Source organism: Hemiscyllium ocellatum, chromosome 34 (assembly GCF_020745735.1).
Source record: "Hemiscyllium ocellatum isolate sHemOce1 chromosome 34, sHemOce1.pat.X.cur, whole genome shotgun sequence".
Classification (NCBI taxonomy): Eukaryota; Metazoa; Chordata; class Chondrichthyes; order Orectolobiformes; family Hemiscylliidae; genus Hemiscyllium; species Hemiscyllium ocellatum.
The window spans coordinates 10,223,211-10,250,292 of NC_083434.1; the positions used below are offsets into that span (position 1 = coordinate 10,223,211).

General features: G+C 40.0%; 1 protein-coding gene across 2 annotated transcripts in view; it reads left to right on the plus strand.

Moving 5' to 3' along the window:
- Positions 1-22,248, plus strand: part of rbm24a (RNA binding motif protein 24a) — a 36,732-nt gene extending 14,484 nt beyond the window's left edge. The window contains exons 2-6 of one of the 2 annotated variants that reach the window (XM_060849862.1): positions 6,842-6,895; positions 10,915-11,135; positions 11,295-11,418; positions 11,677-11,731; positions 20,682-22,248. In XM_060849862.1, the coding sequence (XP_060705845.1) occupies positions 10,968-11,135; positions 11,295-11,418; positions 11,677-11,731; positions 20,682-21,024 (690 nt within the window). In that variant the 5' untranslated portion in view covers positions 6,842-6,895; positions 10,915-10,967 and the 3' untranslated portion in view covers positions 21,025-22,248. Of the gene's footprint in view, positions 1-6,841; positions 6,896-10,865; positions 11,136-11,294; positions 11,419-11,676; positions 11,732-20,681 lie in introns of those variants that run through there. The other variant, XM_060849863.1, reaches the window with a different exon arrangement.
- The last annotated feature ends 4,834 nt before the right edge of the window (positions 22,249-27,082 follow it).

The window sequence follows — 27,082 nt, forward strand, 5'->3', positions numbered from 1 at the left end:
CATTATCTTTACATTCTACCTTAGCTGAATCATACACATGCTTTTGGCTTTAATCTGAACCTCATGCTAGCCATTTAAGACAATCAGACCTCTCTGGTATACATTTCTGGTACTGGCCTTGTGAATTTTCTTTGCACTATTTCCAATGCCTTTTTTAATATAATATGATGCCTAAAATTGCATTTGGTACTTTTAAGTTGGTAATATTTCACTCTGTAAAAAATTGTTAGATCACATTTAATCAAACTCATTCAACCACACTGAAGTTTTAATAATTGTCTCTTTATAGGGTTTCAGTGAAACCCCAATTATTGCCCATAATCTGCATATAATCAATATAGAAGTAACAAATATACCTTACTGAATAGCACTAATGCTTCCTAAGAAATTAGGTTAATTGTACATGTTTAACGTGCTTACTCGGCTCACAGTTAAAAATCGTATTAGTTAGTCTATGTCTATACTTTGAGGGGAAGCTGAAATTCTGAGATTAAAATTTTAATTAAGGCATTAAGAGATACAAAAAGAATTCAGTTGATAAATTAATCTTGTTACTGTCAAATATGCAAATATTTAACACATGATTTAGTTTATAATTTTTTTCAACTTAAAAGTTCTAGTTGCTGGGAAAAGAATGACAGATAAACAATAACTTGCTCAAGATGCTTCATTTGGTGGCTAGAGTATCATGTTAGAAAAGTTGTGAAGTTGTCAACTTTGGTGGGAAGCAAAGGAAATTTAAGTACTATTTAATTGAGGTGCTGATATAAGCAGCCGACATAGATTCGGCCAGTAATTGAGAAGGCAAATCCAATGTTGGCTTTTATTGCAGGAGGATAGGATATGGAAGTTTTAATCTTTCATGGATTTTAGCAAGGTCAGGATTTGTTATCCATTCTTAATTGCCTTTGAACTGAGTAGCTGACTCGAACATTTCAGAGGTCAGATAAGAGTTAACCAGATTGCTATAGATCTGGACTCACAACCATGTAGGCCAGGCCAATTGTAGGAGTAGGTGGAGCAGATTTCCATCCCTTAAGGGCATGAGTGAATGTCCTTTTAACAACAATCAATTATGACTTCATAATCACCATTCCTGAAACTAGCTTTGTACTTCAAATTTATTAATTGGTCCAAAGTTCCACTCACTGTCATAGTGGGACTTGAACTCCTAACTCCAAAGCAATAACCTGGGCCACAGATTACTTGTCCAATGATATAACACTACACTACCATTTACCCAAAGTCTAACTGTAGCTGTACAGGAAGATGGCGAGACCACACCTAGAGAATCCCACCCAGTTTAGGTTTGTCTGTCTAAAACAAGGATATATTTCTATACATCTCAGTTAAAAAAAAACCTTGATTGTCTCAAACTTCATGAGAAGAACTTTGGTCTTCAAACTCTATGGGCCAAATGTCTTCTTTCTGCACTAAAGGGGTTCTAAATATCTGTTACTTGGCTACTTCACAACCAAGGAGTTTCTTTTCTCAAAAACTTACAGTGTTAAGTGTAAATCCTCTCAAAGCTGATCAGCTCATGAAAATTCTCAGTCAAATGCAGTGGTACTACCTCTCACATGTCTGCCAGAGTTGAAACTTAATACATTAAAGGAACTGAAACATTTAGCAGCTTGTCATTGCTAAAAGCTGGGAGTGAAGCCTGACTGGGCCAACAAGCCTGCCCAAGTGAGGCAGTTACTGGCTGACATCACTATGCCTGAACTCAAAAGGTCACATTTTGTGCTTGTGTCCTTGAAACGTAGTCAGGTTTGTACGTTCTCCGGTTTTGATGAAAGGTCATGATAGTATGTGAGCTGCTAAGTTTTTTAAAACTCCTTTAATGTGTTAAGTATGAACTCTGGTCGATGTGTGAAAGGTGCCAATACTACTAAATCTTTAGCTTACAGAGCTTACTCACATTCATAAGAGCATAAACTATTGATTAGTCAATGGTACATACCCTGGCTAACTGCAACAGATCGTTCAGCCTCCTGCAGCACTGGAGCCAGGTTCTTTGGGGTTTCCATGGGTACTGACCTCCTCAGCTTCCTCTGTCCAGGTTGCCTTCATCAGTTGAAATGGTATCTTGCTGCTGTGATTAGGGAAAATATCCTCCCTTTTCTCCCCGCTAACTTTCTGGAGAGCCTCTGGACAGGTGTTGCTAAAATGTGGTGTACTACTTTTTGCGTGGTCTCTGAACTCTCCAGCAGTTGAGTGATGATCCTGGGTTAGAGAGAATGAACTTCTATCTGTGTTTTAAATGTTAATCCCCAAGGAAGGTCCCCATGGGCTTCTGAACTTGCTGACCTTAAAATGTGGTGTTTTATACATGCCTGTACATGTAATGAGCTGCGAAGAACATGATTGTGTGGAAAATCTTACCCTGTCCCCACTGAGAGTTCTGACTGGCTTACTGGGCCCACCATGCCACTTAGCCTCAGATAAGTCAATCCTGCCTACCACTTATAAACTTTATCCCATATTTTATAGTAGCTATGTGCAATGGGACCTGTTGAACTTAGTATCCTTCCACTTTACAATGAGCAATGGCACAGGTTATTTCTATTTGCACGTGAACTGCTTATTTCTACGAGGTCAGTTGGTAATATGTGTGTTGTTTTGAAGTGGTCCAAAAATAAGTATTATAATGGTATGTTGTTAAGTTTCTCCTTTGTCCATGGAGCATGGTGCTACATTGATGGAATAACCTCTATCATAGGACTGCTTTACATATGTAAAATTACTGAGCTTATTAAACTTGAGGTATTATAAATACCTCTGCAACATTATTTACACTATGAATGTACTCACAAGTGTAATAATTTTTATGGTATTTATATAATTAAATGAAAGTGTATTTCTGAATGTCTCAGTCTGCTATTTATGCCATATAACTGTAACTTAATAATTCGCCACGTGATATTGATTTACAGAGGCCACTAATATGATACTGTTTACCTATAATGGTTCATGCAGCATTACATAAAGGCTTTTAACAGGAAAATTATTTTGGATTTGATTTGCGGACTGAGTACCTGAACTTACTGTATAATCATACCTATGTATGCTTAAACTGTAGTTAGACACAGATCTTTACGAAGGGAACAAGATTAAAATGGAGTAGGCTTAATTACTATGGTGTATTCTGATTTGTTTCTCTATGCTTTTTGATATTGTTCTGTCAAATTTTGCAATAACATTGTAGAAAAAGTAGTTTTAAGACTGAACATATGTGTTTAAAAGGTTTAATAGCAGTGGTCTAATTGTGCCCCAAGGGAATTCAGTAACAAAAAAGACATGCATGTCAAACTCACTAATCCAAAATTTATGGCTGTCAGTACACTCATGTGCTTATGATGATTAACCAGCCAATCTTGTTTCTAAATGGATTATATTCTTTGAGCCTGCAAATCAATGTCTTAGTACTTGGAATCAGCCTATCCTGGATGAGTATCAAGAAGTACCTTCAGAATGTTGCATGTTTATTTTCAGCGAGTTAAATTTCAGCAATACCCAAGTGCTTGGGGGTTCCTAACTCTTGGTTCTGCTGATTTAGAGCCCTGGGTTAGTGGGATATATTTCTACATTGGGCGGCACGGTGGCACAAGTGGTTAGCACTGCTGCCTCACAGCGCCGGAGAACCGGGTTCAATTCCTGACTCAGGCGACTGACTGTGTGGAGTTTGCACATTGTCTGCGTGGGTTTCCTCCGGGTGCTCTGGTTTCCTCCCACAGTCCAAAGATGTGCAGGTTAGGTGAATTGGCCAGGATAAATTGCCCGTGGTGTTGGGTAAATGCAGGGGTATGGGTGGGTTGCGCTTCAGTGGGTCGGTGTGGACTTGTTGGGCCAAAGGGCCTATTTCCACACTGTAAGTAATCTAATCTAGAGTGTTGGCTGCTTAATGAAACCATTACAGGAGATGCAAATTTCTTTCTTACTTGTTTTTAAGTTCTTAAGCAAGGGAATGAATGGGCTTTCACTTGTTAGATATCTGGCTGACCATAACAAATTAATTTAATGTCAGTAACTGTTCTACTTATTATTAAGTACATGCTCTTTCAGCCATTGTGTTGCAGCAGTTCCACTGTTACTGTAGCAACAACATAATATTGCATTGCCTTATTTCTTCTTTTATGACAATACAGCTGTTTACACAAGATCAAAACACCATTAATCAAATTGTAAATTACCACATTCCTGGATCTGTGCTAGTTTGTACAAATGGGCCAGTTTTCATCTTCAGATTTTTTTTTCTATTCCCTTTCTGAAGGCATCAGTTGTTCATTTTGGCAGTCTCAATATGTTCAAGTGACGACTACGTCAAAGTCCTAACATGTCCCCATCCGAAACTAATTCTGTATACCAGGTAGTGGATCATAATTTGAATTGTAAACCATGGCTGAACTTAGCTACAAAAACAGAAGTTACTGGAAAACCTCAGCAGGTCTGTCAGCATCTGTGAAGAGAAATTGGAGTTCATGTTTTGGGTCCTGTGACCCTGGTGATGACACCAAAATTGGAAGTGTAGTGGACAGCAAAGAAGGTTACCTCAGAGTACAACTGGATCTTGATCAGATGGACCAATAGGCTAAGGAATGCAGGTGGAGTTTAATTTAGATAAATGTGAGTTTATTGGTTTATAGAATCATGAGAGGCATGGATAGGGTAAATAGACAAAGTCTTTTCCATGGGGTGGGGAGTCCAGAACTAGAGGGCATAGGTTTCAGGTGTTAGGGGAAAAGTTTTAAAAGGACCAAAGGGTCAACTTTTTTACGCAGAGAGTGGTACATGTATGGAATGCGCTGCCAGAGGAGGTGGTGGAGGCTGGTACAATTTCAACCGGCATCTGGATGGGTATATGAATAGGAAGGGTTGAGAGGGATATGGGCCGAGTGCTGGAAAATGGGACTAAATTAGGTTAGAATATCTGGTTGGCATGAACGAGTTGGACTGAAGGGTCTGTTTCCGTGCTATACATCTTTACAGCTCTATGACTCTGTGACCTTTCCTCAGTTGATACTGATTTTCCTTCACAGGTCTGGTGCTTTTCAGCAACTTATGTTTTTGTTTCTAATATGCAGCGTCTGCTGTTCTTTCCATTTTATTGCTGAATTTAGCAACCTTAACTTACAATTCTAGCCCCTCTCTCCACAGTTTAGTGGCTATTCCTGTTGAGCCATGGGGAACCATATGTCTGAGTCAAAAAGGTGGCGCTGGAAAATGACAGCAGGTCAAGTAGCATCTGAGGAGCAGGAGAGTTGATGTTTCGGTCATAAGCCCGTCATCAAGAATGTGATGAAGGGAAGGGGATGAGAAATAAATAGAGGGATAGGGATGAGTCTGGGGGGAACATAGGTGGGAAGGCAGGTGGGGGGTAATTCTGATAGTCGGTGTGGAGGGTGGAGCAGATAGGTGAGAAGGAAGATAGATGGATAGGACAGGTCAAGAGGGTGGTGCCAAGTTGGAGGGTTGATTCTAGGATGAGCTGAAAATGTGTTGCTGGAAAAGCACTGCAGGTCAGGCAGCATCCAAGGAACAGGAAATTCGACATTTTGGGCATAAGTCCTTCATCAGGAAATTATGAAGTTTCCTGATGAAGGGCTTATGCCCGAAACGTCGAATTTCCTGTTCCTTGGATGCTGCCTGACCTGCGGTGCCTTTCCAGCAACACATTTTCAGCTCTGATCTCCAGCATCTGCAGACCTCACTTTCTCCTCGATGATTCTAGGATGAGGCAAGGGAGAAGAGAGATGTGGCAATGAGTGAAGTCGATGTTGATGCTGTGTGGTTGAAGGGTCCCAAGGCAGAGGATGAGGTGTTCTTCCTCCAGTTGGTGGCTTTGATTTGGCAGTGTAGAATACCCAGGACTTGCATGTCCTTGGGGAAGTAGGAGGGGGAGTTGAAATGGTCAGCCAGAGAGTGATAGGGTTGTTTGGTGCATGTGTCCCAGGATGTTCCCTAAAACATTCCACAAGTTGGCGTCCTGTCTCCTCGATATAGAGGAGACCATGTGAGAGCAATGGATGCAGTAGATCAGATGAGGTGGGTGGATATGCATGAATATCTCTGCCAGATGTGAAAAGATCCTTTGAATGGACAGAGATGACAGGGGAAGTGGGGATGCAGGGCTGACACTGCATGTGGCAGCAAGGGAAGGTGCCGGGTGTGGAGGGTGAGTTGGTGGGGGCCATGGACCTAACAAGGGAGTCCCAGAGGGAATGGTCTCTGTGGATAGGAGTGGGGAGGGAAATATATCTTTGGTGGTGGGGTCTGACTTTAGTTGGTGGAAATAACGGAGGATGATGCACTATATCCAAAGATTAATGAGGTTGTATAAAGTGAGGGCGAGGGGTGTTCTATCCTGGTTGCAGTTGGAGGGGTGGTGTTTGACGGCGGAGGTGCAGGAAGTAGTGGAGATGTGCTGGAGGGCATTGTTGATAAAATGTGAGGGCAATTTGTGGTCCCTGAAATAGGAGGATACCTGGGATGTCATGGAATGGAATTGCACTTCCTGGCACCAGATACGGCAGAGGCAGAGGAATCAGGAGTAAGGGATCGTACATTTTATAGGGGAAGGGAAGGAGATGTAGTCAAGGTAGCTGTGGAAGTCATTGGGTTCGAAATAGATGTCCATGGCTGTTTTGATCATTTCCATTTCCCTTGATCAAATTATTCATACAGGGTCTTTTTTCTCAATGACTATACTTTGAATCAGGAATATCTTGAATGTATGAAGTGGAGGATGCTATATATTCTGCCCTCCCACTCTAATTACTTTGTCGATCTCTGTTAAATAATACACTATAGAGTCTTAAATATGATACAAATCTGTCAACAGGGAAGAATACCGGGGCTAGTTGTCTCCTTGGATGCAGAGAAGGCATCTGATCAGGTAGAATGATCATATCTTTTTTACACACTGGAAAGGTTTGGTGTCGGAGAGGTATTTTCTAAATGTGTCTCAATATTATACAATGACCCCAAAGCAGCTGTGATCACCAATGGTTTAGGTTCGAATAGCTTCAGTGTTGGTAGGGGCTGTCACCAGGGATGTCCTCTCTGTTACTATTCACACTAGTAATCAAACCACTAGCGGAAGCTTTACGAACCGACTCTAACATAGCGGCTCCGAGGGTTGGTTCGGGTGAACATAAAATCACTCTTTATGCAGATGATGTCCTCCTTTTCTTAAGTTATCCTTTGATATCCGTGCCCTGCCTAATTCAAGTAATCAATCTATTTAGTATGTTCTCAGGCTATAAAATCAATTTTATGAAATCAGAGGCCATGCCATTGGGTGGTCTCGCCAATATGTCCAATTTATCAGACAGATCTTGCTTTCCCTTTCAGTGGTCACTGGAGGGTTTTCTATACATATCAACCCAGTATTTGGCCAGCTGTACAAAACCAATTTTGTGCACCTACTAGAGAAAATAAGGCAGGACCTTCAACACTGCGGAGATCTCCCAATATCCTGGTTAGGTGGAGTAGCTCTAGTAAAAATGAATATTCTGCCTCGTCTCCTATATCCTATGAGAATGCTCCCTCTGATGTTGCCGAGACTGGCATTGCGTAAACTACACGGCTGGCTTGGTTCCTTTATTTGGAATCATAGGCGGCCTCTTATCAAATTAGAGAAGCTGCAGCTTCCACAAGCAAGAGGAAGGCTGGACTTTCCAAACTTTAGGAGGTATCAGTTGAGCTCTTCATTATGCTATGTAGCTGATTGGGTCTCTTGTGACCCACAATCAATTTGGTTAGACATTGAGACCTGTTGTTGTGGTTCTGTTCGCCAAGCTGGGAGTTTTTGTTGCAAACGTTTTGTCCCCTTTCTAGGTGACATCCTCAGTGCTTGGGAACCTCCTGTGAAGCGCTTCTGTCATGTTTCCTTCGGCATTTATAGTGACTTGTCTCTGCCGCTTCCAGTTGTCAGTTGCTGTCCGCTGCAGTGGCCAGTATATTGGGTCCATTTGTACCCAATACACTATTGGGTATAGTGTACAAAATCCCATGCAAGGACTGCACAAAACACTACATAGGACAAACAAGAAGACAGCTAACAACCCACATCCACAAACACCAACTAGCCGCGAAACGACACGACCAGCTATCCTTAGTAGCCACACACACAGACGACAAACAACATGAATTCGACTGGGACAACACTACTATTATAGCGCAAGCCAAACAGAGAACAGCCAGGGAATTCCTAGAGGCATGGCACTCATCCACTGATTCTATCAACAAACACATCGACCTGGATCCTATATACCGGCCACTGCAGCAGATAGCAACTGACAGCCAGAAGCAGCAGAGACAAGTCACTATAAATGCCGAAGGAAACATGACAGAAGCGCTTCACAGGAGGCTCCCAAGCACTGAGGACGTCACCTAGAAAGGGGACGAAACGTTTGCAACAAAAACTCGCAGCTCGGCGAACAGAACCACAACAACGAGCACCCGAGCTACAAATCTTCTCCCAAACTTTGAACATTGAGACCTCCCAAGCAAAGTGTCCCCTCATCAATCTTTTATTTTGAGATAAGATGAGACCTATTATGGACTATTGCAAAACCCTTATTGTATTAAATACAATGAAAGCCTGGAGGATAATGCGGCAAGATGAGGGTAACCTACAAAAACCTCTCCTTATACTCCTATAGTGGGAGCATCGGGTTTTCAGCCAGGGCAGACAGATGCTATATTTAAAACCTGGAGGTCCAGAGGTATCTCCTGCTTGGGGGACCTGTTAGATGGGGAAGTTATGATGTCTGTTGAGTAGTTGAACCAGAAGTTTGGACTGCCTAATGGAGACTTTTTTCGGTATTTCTAAATACGAGATTATATACAGAAGAAGACCACATTATTAGACAGTCCCTGCAAATCGAATAGGGAGAGAAGAGTGCTATGGCCAATGGGTCCACCCTTGATCAGTACTCTTTATCACTCATTATATAATAAGGTATCGAAAGACATGGAACGACTGTTTAAAACATGGAACCAAGAATTGAGGTTAGAATTCTCTTTAGAAATGTGGGAGGACATCTGCGCAAATGTCAGAAAGATCTCTATTTGTAATAGAACTCAAGCTATTCAATTAAAGGGTTCATATAGCACCTGAACAAATCGCAGTGTGTCCCAAATGCAAAATTGAGGTGGGCACTGTCTATGGACATGTCACAAGATCAGTAGGTACTGGGAAAGAGGAGCAAATGCTTTGACAGAGATCTTGGGAACGGAGATTAGATTGGATCCAGTGTCTCTTCTCCTGGGCTTTTCAGATTTTCCCTCCCTGGATGTGCACGGGAGGAAACGATTTTCCATTCTCTCCTTTTGTGCAAGGAAAAATATCTTAGTGAATTGGAAAGCTGAGGGCCCTCCAGGACTTTCGAATTGGCACAGATTAATCATGGAATGTATTTCCCTTGACTTGCTTACAAGTATGGTGCACCAAAAAACTGAATTATTCTATTAAATATAGCAGCCCTTTCTGAACTATATTGACACATATTTCGGCCATACTGTCAAGGGCTTTTGTCTGGCTGTGGTCGTGGTTCTGGCTGGTCCGGGGGCCTGTGCAAGGAGGAACCCTGTATAAATATGGGTTTTATTATGACTTGATGTTAATTCATTTTGAGTATGTACTTAATTATTTAATTATCCGTTATTTTTCACTCGTAATGTTTGATATCCTATTTTATATATTGGTTGTTTGTAGGATAGATTAGTAGTTAGTTGGGTTTTTTCCCTTGTTTTGAGTTTCGGTTATTTATTTCTTTTTGATATAATTGTATGTTAGTGTTTATACTTGTTTATATTACTTTTGTAATTTTGTAAAAAAAAGTTTAAAAATTTCCTTTTTATTCAATAAAAATACCTATATATATATTAAAAATACACTATAAAACTTGACCACTACCTGATCTAAGTTTGAAGTCGTTTTCAGTTCTCACTTTTGACATTCAGTCCTGATTTGGAGGTGCCGCTGTTGGACTGAGGTGTGTAAAGTTAAAAATCATGCAACACCAGGTCAAAGTCCAACTCTTTTGTGATGGAAACAGGCGATGTTTTCCTGCTCTGGTGTGCCGCTGCCCTACTTAGTTACTGGGTGATAAATGTCCCGGGCTAACGTAGTTCATTCACAATTGTCAAGTGCAAGTCTCAGGGTTCCTCTCCCCGGGGAAACCCAGATCCTGCGCCAACTAATGCACTAGCCCATGAAACTCTTCACTTGATATTTGGACAACACTGGGGTTGGAGGTGGGGGACAGAGGAAAGGGCTTGATGACCGATGCGAACAATTGGCTGTGACAGGCGGAACATGCAGACCATGAGGGGGGGGGGAACAGAGGAGGGGGCGTGGCTGGAGGGCGGGGGCGGGGTCAGAGGGGGCGAGGCCGACACAATGTGGGGAGGGAAATGCATTGTTGTGGGCGGGGGTCCTGGGACGGCACGTGAAAGGGGGCAGGCAGAGGCGGGGCGACGGGTGAGGGGGGGGCGTGGCCGACACCAGGGAAGGGGAATGCATTGTTGTGGGCGGGGTCCCTGGGACGGCGCGTGAAAGGAGGCGGGGGGTGGGGGCGTGGCCTCTGGGTTGTTGGGCGGGGTTTGTGATGGGTGGGCGTGGTCATGGGGAGGTGGGCGCTTTGTGCAGCCGGCGGGCCCAGAGCGGCATTTAAAGAGCCCGGACAGCGGGCAGTGCTGGAAACAAGCGGGTTGTGAGTGTGGCTGGTGCGTGAGCGAGTTTGCTGCCCTCAGTGTATAGTTTAAACTACCTCAGAGGAGCAGCTGACTTGTTGCTGCGTTAATGTATTAGGGTGGGTAGTGTAGGGTGGGGTGGGTGGGTGGGGGTTGAAGGTGATCAGTCAGCCCGGGTCCCCTGCAACAAGCTGGTGTTTATTTTTGGTCAAGTGTTGTAGCGGACGGACCGAGGGAGCTGCTGCAGCCTGAGCCCCGGAGCCAAGATGCACACCACCCAGAAGGACACCACCTTCACCAAGATCTTCGTCGGCGGGCTGCCCTACCACACCACGGACGCGTCGCTCCGCAAGTACTTCGAGGTGTTCGGCGATATCGAGGAGGCGGTGGTGATCACGGACCGGCAAACCGGCAAATCCCGCGGATACGGCTTTGTAAGTACCGAGGGAGGGAGGGAGGGCACAGAGCTCGGTCACCTTAAACACCAGTGGCTGACTGATCGCCGTTGTCCGGTCCGATGGCTGTTTTACCGATGCCCCCGGGTTTTCCTTCGCCGTCTTTTCCTGTATTTTCTCTTGTGTGTGTGTGTCCAGGTGACCATGGCTGACCGGGCGGCGGCGGAGAGGGCATGCAAAGATCCCAATCCCATCATCGACGGCAGGAAAGCCAATGTCAACCTGGCCTACCTCGGGGCTAAACCACGCATCATGCAGCCGGGTGAGTGTGGGAGCCTGACCCAGGGGACATCACCAAGCCCCCAACATCACACTGTACGCACCGCCTCCCTCAGAATGTAACACATTCACAACCCATTCAACAGAAATCTCACAAGAAACAGGGCGAGGATATGAATCTGGGCGCTGCGATGTATATTCCCAGTAGCTGGCCAAAGCATTTGACCTGTAGTGGGGGGCGATGTCTGCCTGTCATTTTCTATTTCTATTTGTAACATTGTCTCCGGCTTGTCTTTGTCAGGTTTCGCTTTCGGAGTACAGCAGATTCACCCCGCTTTCGTCCCCAGGCCCTATGGGTAAGTACCTTCGCTGTCCTGCCGCAATTCATAACCGGCTTCCGCTTCAATTAAAGGCAGCTATGTTTCGACTGTTAACGCCTTCCGACCTCACCGAACTGCACCTCAACAATATTCCGTAAAACAGCAGGAGCCTGAAAGCGAGTCTGTGTCTATTTAACTAACCACGAAAGGGCGATTTAGTTTTAACACCCATTGTCAATGACTAACAAACTTTTGGAGAATAAATATATCTTCTCTTATGCTGTGCAATCTCTCAGTGAGTCAAGTTCTGAAAGCGATTCTGTTCATCCAACCCACCATCCGGATAAATACTTGTGGTGCCGTGTAATGGTGTTATTTATTTATTTTAACAAATCGACTTTGTGCCCCCTTTTGGCTTGACTCAATTCTATGTATTTCTTTCTGATCTGACAGGGGTCGTTTACAGTTAAGATAACATGATGATGAGAGAAGCATTTGATGATATGAGGTGGAATAGTTACCGAATGAGCAGATCTTAAACTGTAACCAGTAGACTCAAACACACAAACAAGCTAAAATGGTGATTAACTGTTGCATGTATGTTATTTCTTAGAGTGCAATAGAGCTGCGTGTGCTTTTTACTTTTAATGAAGTGGTGTTTAGAGCTAAACAAGCGAACTGCGTGCTTTGTAATGAAGAGAGCTATAGTGAGGACTTTTCTGGAATTTTCTTTGTTCAAGAGTGTTAATTTGTTTTGCCACTTGGGAGCAAGGGGTCCCACTTTATTTTGCTTTGTTGCTGTAGCCTGATTTCCAGTTTAACAATTCAGTTTCTGGGTTGTAGTGAGTGCTAAATTCTGTGTGATTTTATTTTTTGATTACCAAATCAACCCATCGCGTGCATGTTGCGATGTTTATTTATTTTGGTTTGGTTGTTTTTTAAAAAATTTTGTTAACACAAGTGCAATCTTCTACAAATTCACGGGTACAGTCATTAAGTATCCAGAACATCATAATTCAAGTTGGTTTCGGAAGAACACATTTCCTTAAAGACGTTCCTTGTATTTCGTGACCATCTAGTTATAGATTGGCTACCAGATCTGAGTAGACGAGATTATTTAAACATCAGTACATTTAGCCACTTTATAAGCTTTGTGCTGTAGATGAGTTCATTTTCAAACTTACATTCTAAAATGATTCATCTAGAATCTTTAAACGCTATTGCAATTTTGCCTGTACATTTTTTTTAGGTGTGTAAAATTAAAGATGAAGACAAGATATAGGAAGGAACAACATGTTATAATATCTTTCATAGAATTCCTGTAGCATGGAAGCAGGCATTTGCCCATCGAGACCACACTGACTATAAGTATGCAGTTTCCCACTCTATCCCTACATACTTTTCCTTTCATAAATTTATGTTGACTCAACTCCTATCACATTAATGCATTCTACACAGTGGTTTAGAAATTGGAGAAAATGTAACGAAACAACAATTCACATAAGCAAAAAGGGTACCAAAAGCGTCGCATAGGTGTGCACACAATTTCAGTCTGCTAATCTGTTTTCTCCTATGAATAAATGATGATGCATAACAATAAACTTCATAAGTAATGAATGAGTCATGAATATGCAGGTGGAAAAGACCAAGTCATTCTAAGTTTTGAAAAGCGACATCATTATTTCATTGTACTGGGTACTGAAGACCTCATCCAAATTTTATGACTGCTGACCCAGGTTAACTGTTATGCATTTCGTCAGCTTACCTTTTCACATCAATCCTATTTGCAACAATTACTTTACTAAAGCACGTGATAAAGAATTATCTAGCATACTTTTTAAAAAAACCTATATTTCACCAAATTATGATTATATGCAACATTTTGAAGGGAATAAATCCAAAGGGATCATTTTCACTGACAGTAAATTGAGGCTATAAAAGTTTAAGCTATTGCATGAAGGTATAGATTACAAATCAGACACTTTTTTTAAAAATCAGGATTCTTGTGGATTGCACAAGGAAAGTTGCTTGTTTTGCCTTATACAGACATTTCCTCTGTTTAATAGATCCCTTTTAGCAGAAGATTAAAAATAGAGTAGGGAGTCATACTACAGCCTGCCTTGTCACTCATCCGGTGTGAAATGGCACGGGCTGGGGAGTGTGCGAAGAGTTCCCATGAGTTTAAAAGAGAATGACCCTTGTGAGCTCAGTTTCACATTCCAGCACCTGTTCAGTTTTCTATGGATTACAACCAAAAGCCAAGCCCAGCACTCTCTCTCTCTCTCTCCCACATTTCCCCCCCCCCACCCCTGCTCCCCCTCAGCTCCATCTCTTCCCTCAAACACATGTTAAGAGATTCTGATACAGGAGACATTTTATCAACCAGTATCAGAACACAGTAACAATCATTTTCAAAATTTCTATCCAACTTTAGTTTGTCTATAGATGTATGTGGAAAAAATCCAAAATAAAATTTACAAGGATGACATTCAATCAGAGGTTGTAAGTGTCAAGGAGGGCTGAACATGCAGGTGCAGCTAGTTATGTACACTAGGGAGAAAGGAATGAGCATATATTAGCAGCGTGAGAGGAAATAAATGAGTGGGAGGAGGTTTGCGTGGAACATAGACAGTGGCTGGGTTGAATGGCCTGTTTCTGTGCTCTTAAGTCTGTGTCTACACACAAAAAGTAACATGTCCTAATCAATATGTCTTAACCTACCATTAGGTGATGTGTAGATTTGGCATAATTTGAAGCAGTACACTTACATATTTCTCTCAAATTCTGAAATGTAGATGTTATTAACTTTAACTATATAACTTTTCAAAATTTACTATAACTGCTGGATTCTAGGGCATTTCTGTATGTACAAGTCACAATAACAAAAAAGTTTGAAGTCAGTTTTGATTGGACAGGGGCCTAATAATAGAATTTTCTTCACATTTCACAAAAGTATGCTTCCTAACTTGTTTCAAAGCACTCACTGATATTTGTTTTGCAGTTTTTTCACATGGTATCTGATAGAATGTTTGCCAATATGGTCAGTTGAAAATTTAGCTGGGTGATTACTTTCAATGGATCTTTTCCTCGAAGTGATGACAACAAATATATGGAGAAGATGTGGGGGAAATTGAATTCTTTATCTCACAAGCAACACGCCTAATCTTAACATATTTAACTTGCCTACTTCCGTGGATTCTGAGAGGATGAATGAGCATCTGCTTCACAGGAGAATGAACAATATGGATACGTCCAACTGGAAAAGTTCATACAAGTATATTGTGTGATAGTAGCATGCCATTTGGCACAATCATGGATTAAAATCAATGCAAGTCTCATGATTAGGATCAGAACATGAAGGCATGAGAGCAAGTGATATCATTATCACATAGTGAGCCGGCTACAGAACAGTAATTAACTGCAAGAGCAAAAACTACTGGAAAAATTCAGCAGGTCAAGCAGAGAAATCAGGTTGATGAGCTGTCATTAGTTTGGGAGGTCAGAAATAATGTTCCATTGGGACCACCATTGTTCATTTTGATAGAAACAATTCAGATTTAGGAATCAGAAATTCATTTACAACATGTGTGGATGCCACCAAGTTGAAGGACATAGTTAATGCAGAGGAGAACCATACTGTAATAAAAAGAGGACATTTGTAAACATGCCAAATTGATATTTATTTGGCAAATGAGCATCACTATTGATAAGTATGAAGTGGTGCATTGTAGGAGGAAAAGTAAGGAGAGCATATCCTACTTGGAAAATTGTTTCTAAATAGGGTAGAGGAGGAGAGGACTCTGGGCTACAGGAAATGTAATCACTAAAAGTAATTAAGTCATAACCTGGTGTTGTGTGACTTATCATCCAACAGGTTTATTTAAAATCAAAGCTTTCAAAGCGCTGCTCTTTCATCAGCTGAAGTGGGAGATGCACAGGCATAGAATATATAGGTGGGTAAAAGTAATTACATTGATGAAAAGGTAAATAAAGCTGAAAGGTGTTGACTTCCTTTCTAGAAGAATAGAATGGTACAGAATATTGGTTAGACCATACTTTAGAGTACTATGAACAGTTTTGGTCATCATGTTACAGTAAAGCTATAGAAACATTGAAGAATATGCAAAAACAAATTAGAATTATTCCAGATCAGAGAGGTTACGTGTTTTGGAAAAGCTTGACGGGCTGGAGCATTTTTCCCATAAACTGAGTCTAAGGGGCAATGTGATCGAGTATTTAAGATTACTACATTTTCACTGTCAAGTTCTTTCATAAAAAAAATGTTTCAACTTGCATGGGAGAAGAACAAGGGGGGCTGGTCATAAATATAAGATAGTCACTGATATCCAATAATGAACGTAGGAGGAGTTCCTTTGCTAAAAAATTAGTTGAATGTGGAATTCTTTTACCACAGAGTATTTAAATAACATAGATGTATTTAAGGTGAAGCTGGATAAATAGGTGAAAGAGAAAATAATAGAAAAATATGTTGAAAGGAAGATGGGTAGGATCAGGCTAGCTTGGAGCATTAACACTCCTTGATTATTTGGGCCAATTACCCAGATTCTGTGCTGTAAATACTAAACACTTAATCATAAAAAGTACTTGATTCAATTTTGAGCTGGTTGCTGGTGTTTCCATTAGTGTTAGGTGTGACTCTGTGCTGGAGGGAAGATCCCAAACAGCTGGTTTTCAAGGTCGAGGAAAAAATACCCAAATGAACAACTTCAGATGAAATAGTTCAGTTCCATTGTTGCTGCTAGGATTGATGGGAATTTAGCAGAATGCAAAATAAGGTATCTTATTTCGTTTCAATAAATTGTATATGGGCAGTATTTTTACTAAACATACAAGTTGCATTTACATAGCACTCGCAAAATGTACTTACCAGGAAAAAAAGTGAATAAGATGAGGCTGAGTCTCAGCAAGTGTTTAGGACACAGACAGCTGAAGTCCAGCATGGAGCAAAATAAATCTGGGATACACAAATAACCATACTCGAGAGCAGAGTGATTTTGGAGGTTAGAGTTATGGGCCTTGAGACCTGAAAGATGCAGAGATGAGGCTTTTAAAATCAAAGCATCACAGCACTGAAAACAAATAGTGATGGTGGATAAATGACTCTTAGCATGTTTTATGGGCAGTAGATTTTTTTCAACAAGTTCAAGCCTACAGATGGAGTTTGTTTTTCTCTTCTACCATGCATACTCTAAATGTAACATCGTCTTTTTATAAAATCCATGTACCTTGAGTGAAAGGTTTCCAGTGGTTTCTATCATTGTGTCAAGTAGAAGAAATTAACAATGTTGAAGATTGAAATTGAACATAGCTTTTATTTTGACAATTTTTTGGCATTAGTTTATTTCTCTTGACAGCACAAAATGTGAAGTCTGACTGGGAATGAAGGACTTAAAAGGGGGAAATAACTTCTTAAGATTGATTCCATTGATGTCTGCAATATTGTGCATGAAGCAGGTTTCTTCCATCTTTTAGAAACCCTACAAAATGTAGATATGGTCATTCTAACTCAGAACGAATACAATGAGATTTGTAGCTTGTTACTTGTTCCTACTAAGGACATTGGACTTGCCCTCGGGCAGGAGGAAGATGTCATTGGCAGGCAAATAAGTGAGAGTGCCTTAAAATGGGGGCACTTTCTCACCAACATATTTAAATTAAAAATTGGCCTTTATATATAAAAAAATGCATCACTGATTGCAGAGAGAGATGGCTATTTAAACAGCTAGTCTGTCCCCCTCTTGTCAACAGAGACCATGAGGCCACTGGGAAAACAGCAATTGGCCTCCTTTGATATCATTAACAAACTTAAAACAACCAAATCCCAGGCATCTAATTTCTAAACCCTCTAATCATACCTCCAGAAAAATGGCCATGGACCGAAAGGAGCCATCTATTTTTAGCACCCATCCTCTTGTCATCCTGGGCATGAACGAGCCTAAAATTTAATCTCTAACTATGCATCACTTGATTCCATCTGTTCAAATGTTTTATGATGCACCTCTGAGCAGTGGAACTCAAACCTGGGCCTTCTGGCCCAGACGTAGGGAAGAGCCCTTTCAGCCCTAAGAGAATAATGGTCGTACTTTGTAATGCTAGGATATTATTTAAAGATGGGCAGATTAGTTTCTCTAACACCAATTATAGGAAAGGTCTTTTTGAATCCCAGTCTTGACATTTTCATATTAATTAATGATATGATGATATTGCTGACAGGGCTAGCATTTGTTGCCCATCCCTTTTTGAGAAGGTGGTGATGTGCTATCTTTTCTTGTAGCAACTGAGTAGCTTACTAGGCGCTTTCAGAAGGCCGTTATCAGTCAAGCACATTGAGCTCAATCTGCTGTGAAATACTGAGCAGACCAGACAAGAGCAGCATATTTCTCTTCTTTATTAGAGAACCAGATGGGTTTTTCTGATAGTTTGCAGCCACCATTACTAATGCTTACTTTCTCTTTCATACTTTATCTAACAAATGGAATTTCAACTGCCCAACTGCTGTGCTTGGATTTGTCTCAATGAGTAATCCATGCCTTGGGATTACTAGGCATTGACGTACAATGCAATGCTATATCCCCAATTTGAAAATTGCTGCTATCATTCAATGTCAAGTAGATTCTGCATGATATCTGAAGAAGAGGGAAATAAACATTTACTCACAACCTGTCGCATATACCGTTGACACAACTTGAGACAATCTTCAGTTCAGACTGTATTTCCTGCTTTTTTTTAAAAATCAATGTTTGTAAAAGGTGGCAGCTAACAGTTTTGAAAAGAATGTTTGTTTCTATCTAATACACACAGTTGTATTTAAAAGATTTTTAAAATTTATCTATACAACATGAGTACCTTTTAAACACAGTTTTGTTATTCAAGCTGTGTTTTTCTTTATATTGAGCAGATTATAAGCCATATTTTAACAAGGTGGTATTCTGTGTGCGTATTTGTATACACTTCACATTAAGCGGAAAGTACAAATGTCTGACTTAATGTCTGACTAGATGTTGGACACAGTTCATCAGACTTTGCTTCTAATTGTACCCATGAACTATTTAGAACTTGTATTACAGCTGCTCAATTGTTATAATTGTGAACAAGATCAAAGATCAATTAAAATTCAGGAAAATTTTGCTAAACTAGATTGAGGTTGTAGTACTTCAGAAGACAATGATAATATCATTGTTATCAGGAATTACTGTTACAGAATTAATCAAAAATGGATTTTGTTTATAATTTTCAATACTCTTTATCCTTCCTGGCATAGTCGTGATATCTCTAAGTTGAAAATGGCATAATAAAACTTTGTCAAAAAATGACGTCCTTTAAAATTCCACAATACCTTTATTCACAAAGTTTTGGGTATTCGTCTGTTCCTCCTGTAGCCAACGTTTTATACTTTTGTTTTCCCCTCGGCTTTTTGTTGTGTATGGAATGACTTTTTTTTTAAAGTCAAAGTTTCCTAAAATTTGTAAAGCAAATGCTATTGTGCTTCTGACAAAAGTGGATAAGTGGAATTGGACTCGTCAGCCTCGTGATCTTTTAGCATCTTCATGTTTAGAAAGAAGATGGAAGTGTCCTTCGAAAGTTCAACCTGACAGTTTGATTGTTTCATTAACTCCTACCTACCTGACAAACATTATGACAAAACGGAATTATAATTAGTTGTCACTAAGGGTGTTGTAACACACCATCTAGTATAAGATGGGTTTCTAGCAGTTTCCATCTAATTGCTTGGTGATCAAGCCTTAATGCTTAGTTCACAACAATAACTAATAAACTGAGAAAGGGAAATCATAGTTACCACTGAACTAATGTGATCACCTTCTACTAACTGACCTAAAATTTATATAGTCACTATAATGTACAAGAACATACAGAATCACTGGGCACTGATTTAAGAGTGAAATCCCATAGATTGAAGAACAACTCAATATTTTATTTAAAGCTGTATATGCCATTTTATCTTTTATAATTTCTTCAGCCTCATCTTTATCCCCTCTCGCTGTGACATGTTTTTCTTTCATGCCATCTTTGTCTTTTAGTGTCTTTTTTTCTTTTGCATGTCATTAGGCGGATCGTTGCAAGCCAGATGATGGGGTCCAGGTTTATGTTTTCATTTGCTCTAGGACTTCTTCCTGTGACCTTTTCTTAGAATGTAATGCACATGTACTGGACTTCAGTGCTGTGATTTTTAATGTCTGTTGGATCTCTGTTGGAGTCTCATTGAGTGATGAATCAGAGCCTCACTAGATTTCACGTGTAGAGTGATCTTGCCGTGTGACCATTTGTTTATCACCATGTGGCCTTTGTTTGGTATTTTTAATTTTTTTTTCTTTGTTTTTTGCCTGTGTTTTACTTTAATTAGGTGATGGGGTTGTGGATCTGTGATATGATATTAATGAGTGCCGAGACTGCATAGCAACACATAGGGTTGCCATGATATGTTTGCAACGACTACTGGCCAAAATATCAATAGAAACTGCCCTGCAAAATGTCAGTGAAACACTGTCCAAAACAAATTTGTTTAAAAGTTTTGAATTTTTAGAAATTAAGACTAAAAACCTCATGAGACCTGACAAATTGTTTTCAGTTTTCTATGTATTATCTCTTGGTTTTAACTGTGCTACAACCATATTGCTTATCATTAACCACTTTATTTAGTTATAAATGTAAAATTTCAGGATGTCAGAACTTGTCTTTTTTTGATATCTATTGTTATTATTTAACATACACTAGTTTTCTCTATCTAAATCAAGTCACACATCAAGTTGTACCTAGTTGGCCAAAATCTTTTGTAAAATTTATTGCACATATAAAGGCCCTTGGGCATTCACTGGTTCTATAATGGATTCATTAAGACTTCCTGTATTGTGGCAACCCTATATGCACAATAACAACTAGAACTTTAAAAACAGATCAAGCCCAAAATTGTTTCTTTACTGCTGTTTTATTCTTGCTTATTCCACAGGATCCCCACTCATTATGTCTACCCACAAGCCTTTATGCAACCTGGAGTCGTCATCCCGCATGTGCAACCTGCAGCTGCTGCGACCCCTTACATTGACTACACTGGGACTGCCTACGCGCAGTATTCCGCAGCCACAGCTGCTGCTGCTGCTGCTGCCGCCTATGAGCAGTATCCATTCGCCGCAAGCCCTGCTGCCGCAGCAGCAGCTGCTGGTTATGTCACTGCCGCCGGGTACAGCTACGCAGTGCAGCAGCCCATGCCCAATGCAGCTCCTGGGGCAACTGCTGCTGCAGCCTTCAGCCAGTACCAGCCACAGCAGCTGCAAACTGACCGCCTGCAATAACAGTGGTACTTTTTTTAAAAAAAACCTAAAAGTACACCATACTTTTAGAATCATGAGAGCAACCATATATTCCAGCACTCCTCAACTATTACAACTACAGGACATAAATAAATGGACATGGGGTGGGAGACAAAAGTATACTACTTTCTGATTGCGAGGAAAAATATTTTTGCAGCTTTGATTACTACAAACAATTGTGCTCTACACTGTCATAGCACAAGAAGATGGGATAGCAGAATATGCTTTTTTGTTTACGATCAAGAAATCTTTTAAAATGCAAGTCCAAAGCCTTCAACCAGCCTGCAACATTCATGTATTAACAATGGGACATAATGTAGTATAACTGTGTTCCAACCATTTCATCAGGGAAAATGCTGCGATTCTTTCAGTGTGTAACAACTGCAGGAGCTGTATGCAATAATGTGTGATATGCAATAATAATTTAAATAATAAATGAAATGTGCTCGTCAAGGGGTCAGTGAGATACTGAAACGATTCTACATTATAGTAATGACTACCAATTCAATTTAAAAGCACTGAATGTCATTTTTTTTAAAACTCTGACCTATGCAAAGTATTTGAGATATTTGAAGTGTCTCTTGGGCATCGAACAATCAAAGCACATGACCATGTGGCATGATGGACAGGCACCAACACTATTTATTTTTTAAAATATATTCTTCGCTTCTATGCACGAATAGAACTCTGAGCAAGTGATCTGGATTTAATGGACAGAACAGCTGTGCGGACAATTAATAAGGTAGACAGTTCTGGAAATACACATCACTTGTGCATGTTTGATGACTTGTCACATTTTAATCCCCCCTGTCCTGTTTCACTTTTCGGGAAACTTTAACTGCTGCTGTCAGCACTTTGGATTCTGAAATCAGATCAGTCCCTAACAATAACAGTCTCCTCTTTCTGTTTTACTGCATCTGTCCATGGTCATTGATTGAAAGCAAAAAGGAAAAAAGAAGTGAATTTTATTAATCATTGATTGAAACTGTGCCTTATAAAAATACTGTATTGTAATACTATTTTAAAATTATTTATTGTGAATGTTTTTACAGTACGCACACTAAAGGGGACATAAGTGCGAAACTGTATATGTATTCAGCTCATTGCAATAAATTATTAAATAGGTATTAGTTTATAATGTTAGAGCATAGCAATCTTCAAAATGTTGACTCCAGTTTATTTAAAATATTTCTATGACGCACTGTTCAGTGGTATTGTTATCGTGACATTTGTCAGTTTTAGGATATTAAATTAATATTTACTCAGTTTTTTTTCATAATGTTATAAACTGTACATAGAAAGGTTTCTGACTTTAGGATTTTAGAAATGTCCAACTTTTAGATTTATGTTGAAATAGTTAAAACAATTATTCTGCCTGATAGAAAGCTATAACTGCTGCTCTGTAGCCTGTTTCTAAATCTCAATTGCTTGCTATCTTAAATGTTTTTATTATATTTACTTCAAACAAGTGAATATTCTAAATATAGATTTTTTTTTATACTTGATGAAAAAATCTCTAAGATTTTCTTACAAGGGAAAGACCACCAAGCATTTTGAAAACCTTTTTCGTGTTGCTGGACAAATTTAATCAATCAAGCAATGGTAGCTAGCATTCTACAAAATTTCATCTTTAATGTAAAAGTACTGTTGCTATCATGTTTCTATAACTGTACAAACTTCTTTATAATATATCAACATTCACCTCTACTACATACATTCAAAATAAAAAAAAATTAAAAATAAATGTCATTGCTATTTGTTTTGCTGGTTAGTTTTTTATTTCACTGGAAACTCAGTTCACTGGCTTTTATTTTTTTTATGCAAGTCTTTCTTTCTATTATCAGTAAGCTGTGGACATTTTTTTAAAAAAAGTCAAAACCAGTTCACAACATATAAAAGAAAACTAGAGGGATATATTTTTGATTTTGGATGATTTGAGTAAAATAGTTCGTATTGATTGAACCACTACCAGAAGTCAACAGAAATTTAAAAAGACTACATAAACAGGTACCTGAATTAAAATCACATATCTTACACTATCAACTAAAGTCAAATTTCCACAAAGATGTTTAAGGGGTTCTTTGGCCGAAGGCTCAAAAACCAGCATGGAATAGTTGCCATGCAGATAAGTCTAATCTGTTTAAATGTTCAGATTTAAAAACATACAAGCAGTCCTTCAGTTACAGAGCCTTCTCTGTCATTAGTGATGTCGGCTGATCAGACTAGGACAGACTAAGTTTCTGTCCTAAATAAGAACTGTTCTTTATTATCCGTACAACTAACTACAGGTAAACAGATAAACTATTGACATTTATTACTTCTAATTAAAACACTGATCCCCTTTAAACACACCCCTTAGACACACACAGAGGGGGAAAATACCAAGAGGGAAATAGATCATTGGCAGAGGTAGAACAAAAAACTGGAAAGTCAGTTCACTGGCCTTTGCTTTCCAAGCCTGATGTTGAGTTAATCCCTCTTTGGCTAACCAGGCCCTTGGTGTTCAGTTGTCCTTCTCTGAAGGTTTCCACTGATTCATTGTCTCTGATTTATCAGTTCAAAAGCTAGATCTTGCAGCAATTGCTGCAGGTAATGTAACTGGTTTTCTTCAAGTTTAAACTGAATTTTTCTTTTAACTGCAGAGAGCATGCAGCTTCTGTTGGGGAAAACAACTACACTCATTTCTGAGTTCTTTTTCTGTGTGTCTGTGTCTTCAGTTTGTTTCCAGTTCCAACCTGATCAGTCAGCTGAGAAACAATTAGCTTTTTTTATATACAAGCCCTTGGCTCCTGGTTGTCTGCATATTACTAGAACCCACAGCCACACAAAGTTCACAATTGATATCAAATTACTTGCTGTGAAATTATGCAGTCATTCCAGTAAATCTGTTTTTAAAAATAGTTCTTTCTCATTGCAGCCCACACTTTTAAACACATGGTCCTTTCACTATGCACCCATTCGGACGCAAACAAAAAGAAAAAGGGTATGTTGGTCAGAGACAAAGACTGGAAAGGCAGTTCGATGCTCCCTGTTCACAAGGTTGACTGAGCTGGTCTTTCTCTTTTCACTTGCTTGTAGAATGTACAGGGAGGCTGGTTCACACTCATAAGTTCACTGGCTAAGAGCCACAGCCTACAGCAACTATTGAGGGAGCATAAACTAAGTTTCTTCAGGCTTCAAGTGGTTTTTATTGCAAAGAAAATAGACAATTCTTGCTTTTGCAGAGATCTGATGGTTTCTCCCGAACATTCCAAACAAGCTTTGAGCTACCTGGTAGCCAAACTCAATTATTGGAAGGCAGGAGTCAATTTTCAACTGTAGCTGGTCTGTAATCCATAGACCAGGCAACTATTCACTGACAGCTGAATCTTCATACAAAGCCACCACTCCAGCTCATCTGTAATGGAATTTTCACTACTGCTTAAACAAGGATATTTGCTTTTAAATTGCAGCAATCCTTCAATCCCTGGTTTTTAGTAGCTTTTCCCATTTCAATCCACAATGAAACAATATAGAAAACTACAAAAAATGTACAGTTCTTCCTACCAAAGTAGATAATATCACACTTATCTACATTATATTCTACTTGCTGAGATCTTGTCCACTTACCCAAACTATCTAAATCCCTAAAGCCTCTGCGCATCCTCCTGACAACTCATATTCAAACCAAACTTTGTATCATCTGCCAATGTGGAAATATTACAATTGGCTTCCTCATCTATAACATTGATAAAGATTATGAACAAAAGGGACACCATCACTTATCTTTGAATAACGATTAGCCATCACAAAATGCCAACTTGAGAATGGCCCATTTATTTCTATTCACCTCTTTCTGTTAGCCAATCCCCAATCTATGGCAATATGTTATACCACATCCTATATGTTTTAATTTTGTTTACTAACCTGTGTAGGATCTTATGGAAAGCCTTCTGAAAATCCAATTATACCATATCCATTGGTATTCCCTTATCAATGCTGACAACCTAGAAAAAACACATTAAACATTCCTAATTCTGTGTTGGCTTTGCCCATTCAGATAGTTTTCTATTGCTCAATTATTGCATCCCTCAAAATAGATTCTAGTATTTGCTTTGTAAGGCTGCCATAAGGTTAACAGGTTTATGATTGCTCATTTTCTATTTTCCTCACTTCTGAAATTATGTTTGCAACCTTCCTGTCTGCAGGCACCAATCTAGTATCAGTAATAACCAACACTGCTTTGACTATCTGATAAGCCACCTGATAAGACTATAAGATAAGAGTAGAAATAGGCCATTCAACCCTTCACATCTGTTCTGCTAGTTAATGATATGGCTGATATGGTTCTCACCCGCATTTTACTTCCTTCTCCCTGTAGCCATTTCTTTCCATTACTATTCAAGAATCTATCATAGCAGATTTTAAGAAGATTTGTGGCTCAGGTTGAGGTTCTGGATGTAGGTTTACTCACTGAGCTAGAAGGTTCGTTTTCAGACATTTCATCACCATACTGGATAAAATCAGTGAGCCTCCAGATGAAACACTGGTGGTATGGCCTGTTTTGTATTTATGTGTTTAGGTTTCCTTGGTTTGGTGATGCCATTTCCTGTGGTGATATCATTTCCTGTTCTTTTTTTCAGGGGATGGTAAATGGAATCCAGTCAATGTGTTTGTTGATAGAGTTCTGGTTAGAATGCAATACTTTTAGAATTCTCATGCTTGCCTCTGTTTGGCATGTCCTAGGGTGGATGTGTTGTCCGAGTCATAGAGATGTACAGCATGGAAACAGACCCTTCAGTCCAATCCATCCATGTCAACCAGATATCCCAACCCAATCTAGTCCCACCTGCCAGCACCTGGCCCATATCCCTCCAAACCCTTCCTATTCATAAACCCATCCAAATGCCTCTTAAATGTTGCAATTATACCAGCCTCCACCACTTCCTCCAGCAGCTCATTCCATACACGCACCACCCTCTGTGTGAAAATGTTGCTCTGTAGGTCTCTTTAATACCTTTCTCCTCTCACCTAAACTTATGCCCTCTAGTTCTGGACACCCCGACCCCAGGGAAAAGACTTTGCCTATTTATCCTATCCATAATTTTATAAACCTCTATCAGGTCACCCCTCAGCCTCCGATGCTCCATGGAAAATATCCCCAGCCTGTTCAGCCTCTCCCTATAGCTCAAATCCTCCAACCCTGGCAACATCCTTGTAAATCTTTTCTGAACCCTTTCAAGTTTCACAAAATCTTTCCGATAGGAAGGAGACCAGAATTGCACGCAATATTCCAACAGTGGCCTAACCAAAGTCCTGTACTCAATACTCTGAACAATAAAAGAAAGCATACCAAACACCTTCTTCACTATCCTAACTAACTGTGACTCTACTTTCAAGGAGTTATGAACCTGCACTCCAAGGTCTCTTTTTTCAACAACACTCCCTTGGAACTTACCATTAAGTGTATAAATCCTGCTAAGATTTGCTTTCCAAAAATGCAGCACCTCGCATTTATCTGAATTAAACTCCATCTGCCACTTCTCAACCCATTGGCCCATCTGGTCAAGATCCTGTTGTAATCTGAGGTAACCCTCGTCACTGAAAATGTGTTGCTGGAAAGGCGTAGCAGGTCAGGCAGCATCCAAGGAGCAGGAGAATCGACGTTTCGGGCATGAGCCCTTCTTCAGGAAGTGCAGACCTCCCTTTCTCCTAACCCTCTTCACTGTCCACTACACCTCCAATTTTGGTGTCATCTGCAAACTTACTAACTGTACCTCTTATGCTTACATCCAAATCATTTATGTGAATAACAAAAAGTAGAGGACCCAGCACCGATCCTTGTGGCACTCCACTGGTCACAGGCCTTCATTCTGAAAAACAACCCTCCACCACCACCCTCTGTCTTCTACCTTTGAGCCAGTTCTGCATCCAAATGGCTAGTTCTCCCTGTATTCCGTGAGATCTAATCTTGCTGTTCAGTCTCCCATGGGGAACCTTGTCGAACGCCTTACTGAAGTCTATAAAGATCACATCTGCCCTCATCAATCCTCTTTGTTAC